The sequence below is a fragment of the Colossoma macropomum genome, unplaced genomic scaffold, assembly GCF_904425465.1.
Source record: "Colossoma macropomum unplaced genomic scaffold, Colossoma_macropomum, whole genome shotgun sequence".
Taxonomy (NCBI): Eukaryota; Metazoa; Chordata; class Actinopteri; order Characiformes; family Serrasalmidae; genus Colossoma; species Colossoma macropomum.
The window spans coordinates 8,545,411-8,558,380 of NW_023494800.1; the positions used below are offsets into that span (position 1 = coordinate 8,545,411).

The 12,970-nt window shown below is 40.7% G+C and overlaps 1 protein-coding gene across 1 annotated transcript; it reads right to left on the bottom strand.

Annotated features, from left to right (window-relative positions):
* Positions 1-1,619: 1,619 nt before the first annotated feature.
* Positions 1,620-10,299, bottom strand: barhl1b (BarH-like homeobox 1b). Its single transcript, XM_036588412.1, has 3 exons — positions 9,812-10,299; positions 4,909-5,131; positions 1,620-2,265 (listed from the first exon to the last, which is right to left on the bottom strand). The coding sequence occupies exons 1-3, from the start codon at positions 10,242-10,244 to the stop codon at positions 1,953-1,955; spliced, it is 969 nt and encodes a 322-aa protein (XP_036444305.1). The 5' UTR covers positions 10,245-10,299; the 3' UTR covers positions 1,620-1,952.
* Between the last annotated feature and the right edge of the window lie 2,671 nt (positions 10,300-12,970).

The window sequence follows — 12,970 nt, forward strand, 5'->3', positions numbered from 1 at the left end:
TGGTACTGGCTGCAGAGTCAGGTTTGATGAGGTTTTCTGGCTATGAAAACACATTTCAAGTGGCACTGCGTTTCATTCGTCCACTCTCCACGTTCTTCACAGCATCACGTCACGTCTTTTAGTGAAAGATCTTTATTAGCACATTTATAAAAGTAATTCTCCTTACTTCAAGTCATGCGTATTCAGCAGCTGTAAGATTTTCTTTTTTTTTACAAAGTTCATACCGCTAAAGCACAAGGGGGTCTAAAGACAAAATCATCTGGAAATACGAGAATCACTTCACAAAATCAATATTCTCAATATACACCTTCACCAAAAGAATGACAAGATATTATTTCAACGGCTTTATACAGAATAATGCACAAAGGTCTGCTCTAACACATCGGGTTGGGGGCAGTAGGCAGGACACTGTTTAAATGATGTTAACCACAATATCAGTATCAGCGAGTGCTTGGCATGGGTTGACACCCAGATAATATTTAATTTGTAATATTTTTAGTTCTTTTTTTCCTGTCCGAAAGCCCCGTTTGCTCTAGGTGCATGCGCACGCGTTGAGTGCCCTTCATGCGTCCTTTCCGCACCCGTTACGCACTCGCTGTGTGCCCCTTTTGCGCCCTTTACGCATGACATTTACGCATGCCTTACGCATCCTTTACGCATCCTTCACGCGCTCTTTTTGCGCACCTTATCCATCCTTTGCGCACGCCTTATGCGCCCATTACGCTCCCTTTACGCATCCATTACGCGCACCGTGTGCCAGATGTTACACAGTAACTGTTATGGCGGTTTGCAGCACAAATCCTCTTTATGCTCCCAAGCTGTGTCCGAAACTGTGCCCTATTCACTATATGGTGCCCTATTTTGGGGTTCCACCGTTTTGTAGTGGTGTCCGAAAACATAAATTAGATGATACCCATAATGCACACCGTTGTTTGGTTTTAAGGTTCTTGTCTAAAGAGGATTAACAAGCCCAGGTACAGTGGCAGCGTCTCCACAGACCTCTCTTTACACCTGTTACAGACGGAGGGAGGCTCTTCTGATGTCTTCTAGTGTCCGAAATCATTTACTACCAGTTCTGTTCCCTATGTTCTAGATGGTGATCCAGATTTTCAATGTAGGGTATAGTGATTAGTGGACCGTTTCGGACACGGCAATAGTCATCATTCCTTCAGTGCTCCTAAAGATCCGTCCTGCTTCAGTGCATTCGGTTGTCTCGCGTTAAGCCGTTACAGACGCCAAACGGGCGTGTTTCTCTTTACTCTTGATTGGCTTGAGGAATCGGGTTGAGAGTAATCCATGAGAGTTATTGACATTTTTGGAGGAGTTTGGAGTTTGGACGTGCCTGTCATCATCCTCACCTGTGGAAAAAAGTGACCCTAATTTGCCTTTGAGACAAATATTTCTATGTACACGCATCCTGATTTTTTGATCATTTGACAGACTTAAAAGAAGCTGTTGTCTCGGACATATGAAAAAAAAATGCTTTTTGAACATTTATGTACAGGGGCTTTCCGCGTTAATTATCAAGGCGCGTGACTGTCACTGCTTAACCGATAATAGTAATAATAACAATAACAATAATAATAATAATAATGTGCCCCTGATGTGTTTTCCTTTGTCGTCATTATTGCGTCCTTTATAAACAATGTTCTTTTTTTTCCAAAACATAAATGGTAAACAGTAGGCCTAGCTATATAAATATATCATTTAAATACAAAGGGGAAATAAATATTTCAATAAATTAGGACCGACAGTGGTAATCATTTCACCAACCAGAGTTTGCTGCTATGCCATTGAGTCCATTGAGTGAGTACAGTGGCTTTAGGTTATATCTCCATACTTTTGTCACCGGTTGGTTAAAACTTGTCTTTTTTTCTCTCTCGTTGTTCGTAGAGTCCTAAGCTGCCAGTGTTTGAGTTTATTTTTCGATAAAGTCCCGCGCGTGCTGCTGTTCATCGTGGTGGGGTGGGTCTAGGGAGCACTCCGGACAGCGGGGGTAGAGGAGGGGGAGGTGGAGGCGGTGGAGGCTCACTAGCGCCGCCCTGCAGGCCGTGCAGGAGGATGCGCGGGACGAGGGGGCGCTGCAGGGCCGGGGGCGGGGCCGAGGCTCCTCTGTACAGGTAGAGAGCTGCTCCGGGGTCCAGGTTGGACACCAGGCTCTGGGGGTAGAAGTAGGGCGAGGGGAACATCCTCTGCAGCGCAGAATAATTCCCCGCCTCCGCCAACAGTTCCAGTCCCACCGCGGTCTGCCTCTTCCACTTCGTCCTTCAGCGCAGTTGCGTTGTGGAGAGGAAAGAGGTGAAGCACAGGTGAACGTTAGTTTTTTGTCTACCGATTTGGAGAACAAAGGTGTTAAATGATGCGTGATGATATGTTCATGGAGTAAGACATAGTTTAATTCATTAATGTCCTTATCTGGCATTTGAAGTGATATTTTAAACTACATGGCTGAAAAGTGAGTCTTTATAATTAATCGTATTTATATTAGGCTTTTGATCACGTGGTTTGGCCTCTGATTAAAAAAAAAAAAAAAACAATAGAAAATGCAGATTTGATTGTATAGGAGTAAGAAAAATACGTCCAATAATAACAAAAATAATTAAGCACGGTTAGGTGTTCATCCAAAGCATAACTATAATGTAATCACTTTAGACCAATCAGAACAGCTTCTGTGGCTTGTTTCCTTATTAAATGTAGTTGAATGGGTTAATTAGTCTGGATCAGTTAAAGGAATTCTGGAGGGAAGCTGCAAAAATGTTTTTTTTTCTCGTAATGTTTCCTTTTTTGAATCTCAATTTCTGTGTTCTACACTGTTAGAAATAAAGGTTCTGTGCAGGTACATTTTTCGTTCATCAAGGTACAAACAGAGTAAATGTTCCCTCAAAGGTACAACAGTGGTTTTAAGGTCCAACTGTGAACTTTAAGTAGGTTTTCCCAGGTAAAAAAATACATATTTGTACATTTTTGCTTTTCATAACGTAATTTTAAACAGAACAATAAAATAAAAAGCCTGGAGACGAGACGGGGTGTGTGGAGTCAATACAACATAATGTCAATGGATTATGGCACTGACTAAAGGTACTGAGATGTACCCTTGAGGTGACCACCCCAGTGACATTAGGGGTCCTGCCCCAGTGACAGTTTAGTACCTGTTTTTCTGTGTACACTGTGTTCGCACATTGTTGGAGTTTAAGTAAACTCGCCTTTGCAATGCAATGTAAGCAGTTTAATTTACAGCTAAGACGAGGAGCTTTAATGCAGTTTGTGTTCATTTCAAATTTATTTTCAAATAATTCAGTTGAGTGCGCTTGTTATGCTCTAGTCGACTGACTGATGAAGCCAAAACTGAAGTTGAATGTGGGGATAATAGAGGAGGCCAGCAGAAGAAGAGAAACCAGTTGTGATTTTGCCCTTCCCATCTGAGTGGAGGGTAAACTGGAACTTGGCAGGTCCGTGTTGTCTCGCCATATGGTGCACTGGGCGCCTCAAAGTTCCACATAAAAGTCTAAAAGTTTGCAAAACCGCAGCCCAAATAAATATACCACAAATCAGAAAAGAGTTTCCTCCTCCAGCTGTAAGAGCACGGACAAAGGGTGCGCTGACCATTTAATAATTCATAATTATAATAATTGTCTAACTGTTTAGTTAGAGCCGTTAATAATTCATGCAGCATGGATGCACCGATGTATAATTCATGCCTGAAAGTGTTGTGTTTTCTGTATTTATTTCATAAGCGATGATTTAGCTGGACAAAGGCCTGTGGAGAGAGGAGAGTTTGTGGAAATCCTCTCTGAGGGCTCGAGCTGCTGGGACAGGATTTACTGGTTTCATTCGTATCTCGGCTCTCTGGTTCATTCAGCGGAGTGTTTCAGAGCCGAATTACACACTAATGAGGTCAGAACAAACTGGTATTAAGATCATTCTGTGTGTGTCTGTTTTTAACGGAGCATGAAATTAAATTAGATTTTTTTCTAGTAACTGCAGAAAATCCACAGCGTGCTTTTTCGTGTATTTATTTGTTTGTTTTATTATTTTATGAGATGAAATGTGAAATGAAACCATGCTGTCCATCACTGGATTATTAAAAACAAAAACAAAAAATATATATTTTTGTGTTTTGATGATTTTCCTGTTTTGTCATAATTTTAGTTTTAGTGTAATTCAAATCTATTACGATCTCGGTTCACATTGACTGGAGTTTCAACTCAACATATTGACTTACATTTTTAAATCAAATAAAATCATGGTTTATTTCCTGCTTTGTTTTCTGTTCTATTTTCTAGCTTAAAATGGGATTTTCTTTCTTTCTTGTAAAAATGTGCTGAATTTTACAAATTTCACCCGAAATCAATTTAATGTAAAAATGAGTTACAAAATAGTTTAAATAGCATTTAAAATATCAGGTTTGTTGAGACTGCAACAGTGAGCAAACCAGTATATACCCAGATTATATATATATATATATATATATATATATATATATATATATATATATATATATATAATATCTATATTAGAGAAAGTGCAGAAATAAAGGAAAAGAGTGTTTTTTCTTTCACAGTGCAGACCACCTCAGTTCTGTCACCAGCTTTTTACGACCCCTTTTAAAATCTATTTCTGTATTTATTTATTTATTTTTTTTGCTCAAATGTATTTAAGTGGACTTTCTTTAAAGTTGCCAACCATTCTAAACATTCTCATCAGCTTTAAAATGAAGTGAAATGTTCTTTCTTGTAAAATGCAGCTGGTGGGCTACTTAGTATCTTTTTACGAACGTAAAGTAATTTTTTTAGTTTTGGAAAAAAATATATTTTTGACGAGTCATATCATCGAATAGGCTTCATTTGTGGTTGAATGGCCGCTTTTCACTCTGACAGTGTGTGGGGTCAGTGTGCAGTGGTTTTATACCTGCGGTTCTGGTACCAGGTCTTGACCTGTGTGTCGGTCAGGTTGAGGGAGGCCGCGAGCTCCATGCGGTCCTGCACGCTCAGGTATTTCTGCCGCTCGAAGCTGCGCTCGAGCTGCGCCAGCTGGTGGTCGGTGAAGGCCGTGCGGGCTTTGCGGGGCTTTTTGAGGCGGACCTGAGGACTGTCCCTGCTGCTGGAGATCTCCCTCTCAGCCTCGTCCTTCACTGCAGAGACACGAGCGATAAGAGCAGAGTGAGGGACAGAGAGAAAGGAAAGGACACCCACTGAATGAACAAACCAACGAACGAAAGAACGAACGAACGAACGAACGAATGAATGAATGAATGAATGAATGAATGAATAGTTAATAAGCCTTAATAAACATTAAGCAAAGACTGTCAATGAAAACACTGACGAAACATAAAATTAGACTTATTTTTAAAAAATAAAGCTTTATTTATCCAAAATAGGCACAATAAAAGCAACAAATTGTATGTAAAATTTATTATAATTGAAGTAGAAATGTACAATTGGATTTCATTTGTTTTACATGTTTTGTGGTTTGCATTTTTGGGAAGTAGGGGCATTTTGATCTTTTTTTCAGATCCTTTAAAATTCTGTAAAATCAATCTTTAATACCCTCCTACACATATTTTACTGAGTATTAAATGTCAAGGTTTTTATCACAGAACAAGGCTGTGTTTTAGTCATGGACACTAAGAGACATTATGAAAGTCCATTGCCGCTGTTCTCTCTATTCACTGCTGTTCTCTCCAGAGTTTTAGTGTGTATTTCAGTATGTGAGCACAGGCTGTCTGTACTTCTCTCTCTCTCTCTCTGAGGCTGTTTCTCTGTGCTGTGTTGTATAAGGCTGTGTAAAACTGTGTTTTTCTGAGCTGTGCTGTGTAAGGCTTTTCTCTGTGTGTAAGACTGTGTTTCTCTGAGCTATGCTGTGAGGCTGTGTTTCTCTAAGCTGTGCTCTGTGAAGCTGTGTTTCTCTGAGTTGTGCTTCTCTAAGCTGTGCTCTGTGAAGCTGTGTTTCTCTGCTGTGTGAGGCTGTATTTCTCTGAGCTGTGCTCTGTGAGGCTGTGTTGCTCTGAGAAGCTGTGTTTCTCTGAGCTGTGCTCTGTGAAGCTGTGTTTCTCTGCTGTATAAGACTGTGTTTCTCTGAGCTGTGCTCTGTGAGGCTGTGTTTCTCTGAGCTGTACTCTGTTAAGCTGTGTTTCTCTGAGCTGTGCTCTGTGAAGCTGTGTTTCTCTGCTGTGTGAGGCTGTGTTTCTCTGAGCTGTGCTCTGTGAAGCTGTGTTTCTCTGCTGCGTGAGGCTGTGTTTCTCTGAGCTGTGTTCTTTGAGGCTACACTTCTCTGAGCTGTGGTCTGTGAGCCTGTGTTTCTTTGAGCTGTGGTCTGTGAGGCTGTGTTTCTCTGAGCTGTGGTCTGTGAGGCTCTGTTTCTCTGGGCTGTGCTGTGTGAGGCTGTGTTCACTCTGAGCTGTGCTGTGTAAGGCTTTTCTCTGTGTGTGAGGCTGTGTTTCTTGGAACTGTGCTCTGTGAGACTGTGATTCTCTGAGCTGTGCTCTGTGAAGCTGTGTTTCTCTGAGCTGTGCTCTGTGAAGCTATGTTTCTCTGAGCTGTGCTCTGTGAGGCTGTGTTTCTCTGAGCTGCACTCTGTGAGGCTGTTTATTCTGGGCTGTGCTGGGTAAGAATTTTCACTGTGTGTAAAGCTGTGATCACTCTGACCTGTGCTGTAAGGTTTCTCTCTGTGTTAGGCTGTGTTTCTCTGAGCTGTGCTCTCTAAGGCTGTGTGTCTCTGAGCTGTGTTCTGTGAGGCTGTGTTTCTCTGAACTGTGCTGTGTAAGACTTTGTTTCTCTGAGCTGTGGTCTGTGAGCCTGTGTTTCTCTGAGCTGTGCTCTGTAAGGCTGCGTTTCTCTGACCTGTGGTCTGTGTTTCTTTAAGCTGTGGTCTGTGAAACTGTGTTTCTCTGAGCTGTGGTCTGTGAAACTGTGTTTCTCTGAGCTGTGCTCTGTGAAACTGTGTTTCTCTGAGCTGTGGTCTGTGAAACTGTGTTTCTCTGAGCTGTGGTCGGTGAGCCTGAGTTTCTCTGAGCTGTGGTCTGTGTTTCTCTGAGCTGTGGTCTGTGTTTCTCTGAGCTGTGGTCTGTGAGTCTGTGTTTCTCTGACATGTGGTCTGTGTTTTTCTTATCTGTGGTCTGAGAGGCTGTGTTTCTGTGAACTGTGCTCTGTAAGGCTGTGTTTCTCTGCGCTATGGTCTGTGGTCTATGTTTCTCTGAGCTGTGGTCTGTGAGGCTGGTCAGAAAGTGAAGCTGAGGAGCAGATAATCCGCCTAATTGAGCCACAGGGGGACAGATCTCCTCAAATCTGAGCAGCACTGGGACAACTGCACCCACTCCCCCAAATACACACACACACACACACACACACATAAACTCTCATTAAACACTCATACTCTCTCTCTCTCTCTCTCTCTCTCTCTCTCTCTCTGCTCTAATACACTTTATCTCTCTCACTCTCTCTCTCTCTCTCTCTCTCTCTCTCTCTCTCTTACATTCATTGCTCTCCCATACACCCTTACACACTCTCAGAACACCCTTACACATCGTGACCACTCTCATTCACTCACACCCATTCTTATTCACTCGCACACGCATCCCCAAACTCTCAGACTCTCACACACTCACACTCTTCACAGCACAGTGGTCATGGTGTGGTTCATTCTGATCTCTCTGCTCATTCTGAACACTGCTTTCTAAACCCCCCTCTTGTGGAAAATGGTGGAATAATTTCTGCATTATAACTGAGATTCTGAGTGTGTGTGTGTGTGTGTGTGTGTGTGTGTGTGTGTGTGTGTGTGTGTTTTGCCTACATTACGTTGGTGTCACTAACAACAATGCAGCTTGAGGGTGGCCTCGTGTTAATGAGAGGCTAATAAAAAGAGCAGGACTAATCATAACAACAGCACAACAATCAACATCAACATTATTGTTTATAAAAAAGAAGTGAAAAGAGGATTCACTGTTTTAGCCTAAATAAAAGGAAGTTACCTGGTTGCCTTACATTCTGAGTTCAATCAATTTCACATATTAAGTTATCAGAATGTAAAACAGAGATTTTGTTAACTTGCTATTAGAAATCAATGGATCCAAAATAGGCTACTTAACTTTTTGAATCATTTTTAAGGTGAATGATTGATCGCATTATTTTTTTTTGTCATGTCATTTATTTATTTATTTACTTATCTGCAGTGCTTAATTTGTCACTGAAAACTGTTTAAGACAGAGCTTTTCTATTTTATCTCTTTCACATCAGCTCTGTGTACTTTCTTTCTGCAATATTTTACGAAGTGGTGAAATGTTAGTCTTTATAATCACTTAAAATATTTCATATTAACTCCAGTCTGAAATCTGTGGAATACGCATGTGATTTATATGTGATTTACACACTGCATAGTATTATAGTATTATATATGTATTATTTTTGTATTATATATGTAATATAATATTATATATATTTGCAATAAAATACACGTGCCAAAATGTGTTGACGAAGCTACAGTTTCAGTTCAGGATTTTCTCCTGTTTGGTCAATAATAATAATAATAATAATAATAATTATAATAATATTAAGAGTGTCGAGTTGAAGAGTACATTTATTCTGAACAGATTTCACAGTGTAGCTTCCAGCTGCACGTGCACCACTGATTTTATTATTTTTATTAAAATGCTGTGGTGTGAAAATCCATCGCGTGTGTGTTACTGAAAATATGTAAATAAATAAATAATATTAAATCCATACTTTAGCAGAAATAAACTGAGCAGGATGGGAAAATAGTATCATTGTCAGCAAAAGAGACTGAAGGAGCTCCTCCAGCCCAGCTGTGTGCAGGAGAGACTTCTTCCTTGTACAGTAATCCTCATTAACCAGCTTTCCTCATTGACTTATTCTGCTATATCATTTGGTGCGCGTTACCTGCGTATTTTAGAGTGAAAAATATGATTTGTAGTTTGTGTTCTCACATTTTTCCCCCTCTTTTGTCCATTTATATTAACCTTTAAACAGTAATGTGGGTTGACGTTGGGCTGACTTGCTATTGGAGGTTCGGTTAGTTGTACTGATTTTAATGAAACCAGCTGATGGACTTTTTAACCTCGCAAAATATTTTTTTCACTGCACCTCATGCAAAATCCAAATTACAATATTCAGTCCTATTTTCATCTCTGCAGTTTCTGTATACTTTAATACTTCGCAAATACAGTTTTTGTATTGACTTGCACTTAGATGGGCTTGTCCACTTAGAATCCCCAGCGTTATTGGGCTTCACTTATTATCAGCTTAACATTATAATGTTATTAGTTCTATTCCTTCTGTTTCATTTGAAATGTACATTTTTTAAAGTATATTTCTTTATTTACATGCTGAGACCACTGTGGACCACCAAATCCATTATTTGCACAATTTTCTCAGTAAAATTATCTTAAATACAAAAATTTGACTTTTAAATTCGTAAAGAAAAATTGTTTTTAATTCTGTTATATTTTTTATTGTTTGTACTTTCGTATTGTTTTCACTGTCAGAAAAAGAAGCTTCTGATCTTATGATAATAAATGCGTGTGCGTTGTGTTCACTTGCTATTGGAGTTTAATCTAAATGAACTATATTAACTATAATAAACTATATTAACTATAATAAACTATATTAACTATAATAAGTCGTATTTTTTCTTTGTATATTCTGTCGGAGTTAGAGCTGCTGTGGATCTTGTCTATGACTATAATGAAATATAATATTACACTGTGCTCGTACCTCAGTGAGGAGGAGTTGCTGTGGTGATGATAATAATGCGGTTTATATTGTTTTCGCTCCTCGCGCTACTTTGCGCATTTGTTTACCTTTGTACTCGCTGTCTGAGGAGGAGTTGCTGTGGATCTTGTCCAGTATGAAGTCCTCCTTGCTCGCGGTCCTGCCCGGCTCGTGCTGCGCGGTGCTGTAAGGTGCGCACGCGGCCAGAGGCTTGCAGTCTGCTAATATGTCTCTGATGAGGAAGGAGGAGGTGACGGTGCGCGGCGGAGCTCCGGGCAGCCCGAGTAGCGGCCGGCGGGGGGAGGGGGGCGAGGAGCACGCGCTGCTGTCCCGCTCAGGGTCCCGGTCAGCATCGGAGCCTGGACTCAGCTCCAGCGGCGAAGAGGAGCAGCATCCACCACCTCCTCCACCACCTCCTCCTCCTCCTGCCCCCTCGGCCTCTCCGTCCAGCAGCGCCGGGGGGCCGCGCGACAGCAGAGAGTCGATACCGAAAGCGGAGCCCGAAGCGCCGGGCGCCTCCATCACCAACAGGCAGAAAATCAGGGGCTCATCCGAGGAGAACTGGAGGAGTTTGGGGGGCTGAGGGAGGAGGTTGGGAGGGGAGGGGCGGGCTAAAATAATAGTAATAATAATAACGATTGAAAAAAAAAAACAATTATAAAAAAAGATATAAGAATAATAAAATAAAAACCAAAAAATTAAATATTATTTAAAAACAAAAATAAAAAAATAAATAAAATGAAAAATGGGAATTAAAAATAAAGTAATATTCTAAATATTAATTAAATAATAATAAATAAAATACAATTTAAAAAAGAAAAAGAAAACAAATATTATTCAATTGTAATTTAAACGAAAATAGAAAATTAAATAATTACAAAAATATCCTGAATTAATGTAAAAAAAATACAAATAAAAATAACAAAAATGACACCAGGTGGGATTTATTCGCGGTCTATCCAGGAGGAAAATCCAAAACAGGTGCAGGTGGAGTTGCTGTTCATCCAGTGGCTGGGAAAAGTTTCTTCTTCCTTCAAGAGTTCCGACTTTTTTCTGGCCTTAAAAATGTAAACAAAAAGCAATCTGTGTTGCAGGTTTGCAGTATGAACCAGATTCCCACTCAGCGTCCAGTCTCTCTGTTTTTCTCCTGTAGCTCCTCGATCTTCAGTAAAAATAAAAATCAATAGAGTCTGAATCTCTCTGGAGGCGCGTTTAATTGCTGTTGTGTTTTTTCTGAGTCCTGGTGTTTCTCTACGAGCCGATGGAGAGTCTGAATTATTTATAAGACGATTTCAGATGGATCATTGCGGATGTAAACACACACACACTCACCCATCACGCGCACACAGACACTCACACACTCAGGTGGAAAAGCCCGGACACTGCAGCGCGAGACGGCGGAGACGATAGCAGAGGGCAAAGAGAAGGAGGAGAAGAGTGGGCCGCAGAAAGGAGGAAGTGCAGCTTAAAGACTCGCATCAGCTTCTGAGCGCGAGGGACGGAAAAAAGCCTTAAAAATGAACTTTGTGCTGAAAGTGAGCTCATGTAGGGGGGTTTTTAAAGACGCCCCTGTCACGTGGGTCCCCGGCGCGCTCTCCTATTGGCTGAGCGCTGTTTTGGGGTGGTGACTGCAGGAGTGTTGGACCCCCCCCCATCCACACACACCCCTCCCTCACTTTGATTAAAAGAGACACTGAGTTCATTAGGAGACTCGGATCCAACTGTTTACGGGGCAATTTTCAGCCTGTTTGCTCTCGTGACGTCACCGAGGAGGTTTATAATGGGCTTATAATGGAAGGGGGGGGGGGGTCTCCCACGGCCTTCATATACTTCTACGCTCAGACTGGGTCGTTTTTCTTTTCTTTCTTTCTTTCTTTTTTTTATTTTATATTATTGCAAACGCAAAAAGAGGCTTATTCTCAGAGGAGTCTGAGTTTTTTGTTTGTTTTTTATTTATAGACATTCAAAAAAGTGTGCTTATTTCAAATTCAGGCTAGTTTTATACGATTTATTTGGTAGGATAATGGAAATATTTATTTAAGCAAACAAACAAGCGAATAAGTAAACAAACAAACAAGTAAATGCATAAATAAACAACTGGAAATATTTCAGTGCTTTTAAAAGCCATTGAGCATTGAAACATCCCATTGAAGGCTGTTGAGAGTGCTTATAGTTCAATTTCAGTGCTAAAACTTTATGGAAGGAGCATTTAAAGATGAAAAATAAACAAATAAATATTATATTATTATTATTATTATTATTATTATTATCATTATCATCATTATTATTATTATCATTAATAATAATAATAATAATAACAACAGCAACCACTTATAATAATGGTTTTTTGATTTAATACTGTATAACCATATCCAGTATAAACTTTGCCGGGCCTGTTTGATGGTGAAACTTCAGAGAGCGATCAAAGAGCTCGTGCGGTATAGTCGCGTGTTAATGAGTTATAATGGGAGGCAGCTTCTCTTTCTGAAAGCGCAGCGGGGAACGCTAAACTCCGGCGCGTCTGAAACGCTGTATTGTCCTCCTTTCACGTCTTTCTCTGAAGCAGTTAGCCCCTGGTGACTTCTCGACAGGTCCCAATAATCTCCCCCCTCCCTCCCCTCCGTCAGAGCAGCAGATTGGAGGCGCTGTCCGGCCTGGAGGAGCTGCTCCCTCTCCCAGCGCTCCCAGCGCGGCTGCAAGCTGTCACACACACACACACACACACACACACACACACACACACACACACACACATGGGAGCAGACAGCCACTCTGCAGTTTTTACACTTTTACTGTCCTGCTTTAAGGGGCCAACTATATAAACAGAGAGAAAGAGAGAGAGAGAGAGACAGAGAGAGAGAGAGGTGTAGTTGTTCATACATACTGTGTACAGTACTGCACAAAAGTCAGAGACCACCCTTCATTTATTTTATTTCCAGTCAAGACAGCCATTAAGTTCAGGTTATTCATTTTTCAGCCTCAGGAAAAAGACAGGAAACATATATTCAATAGACAATTATACAGAAGCCTCAACGACTAAATATATCATCAAAAATATTCAGAGTCCACCTTTAACTCTTATTACAGCTTCCATTGTTTTTGGGACACTTGCTTTCAGTTTCTCAAAGAAATCTGCTGGATATTTTTCACACCTCCATTGTGGCTGGATTTTCTACTTTTCACAATCCAAGTCATTCCAAACAGATTCAGTGATGTTGAGATCTGGACTCTGGAGTGGTTAGTCCATT

What these genes read in the sequence shown, in the direction of transcription:
- barhl1b (XM_036588412.1), bottom strand. Translation starts at nt 10,244, where the DNA reads ATGGAGGCGCCCGGCGCTTCGGGCTCCGCTTTCGGTATCGACTCTCTG. An exon ending in CTCAGACAGCGAGTACAAAG is followed by an intron (nt 5,132 to 9,811) that starts GTAAACAAATGC and finishes GTGTCTCTGCAG; the next exon opens with TGAAGGACGAGGCTGAGAGG. An exon ending in ACCTGGTACCAGAACCGCAG is followed by an intron (nt 2,266 to 4,908) that starts GTATAAAACCAC and finishes ACTGCGCTGAAG; the next exon opens with GACGAAGTGGAAGAGGCAGA.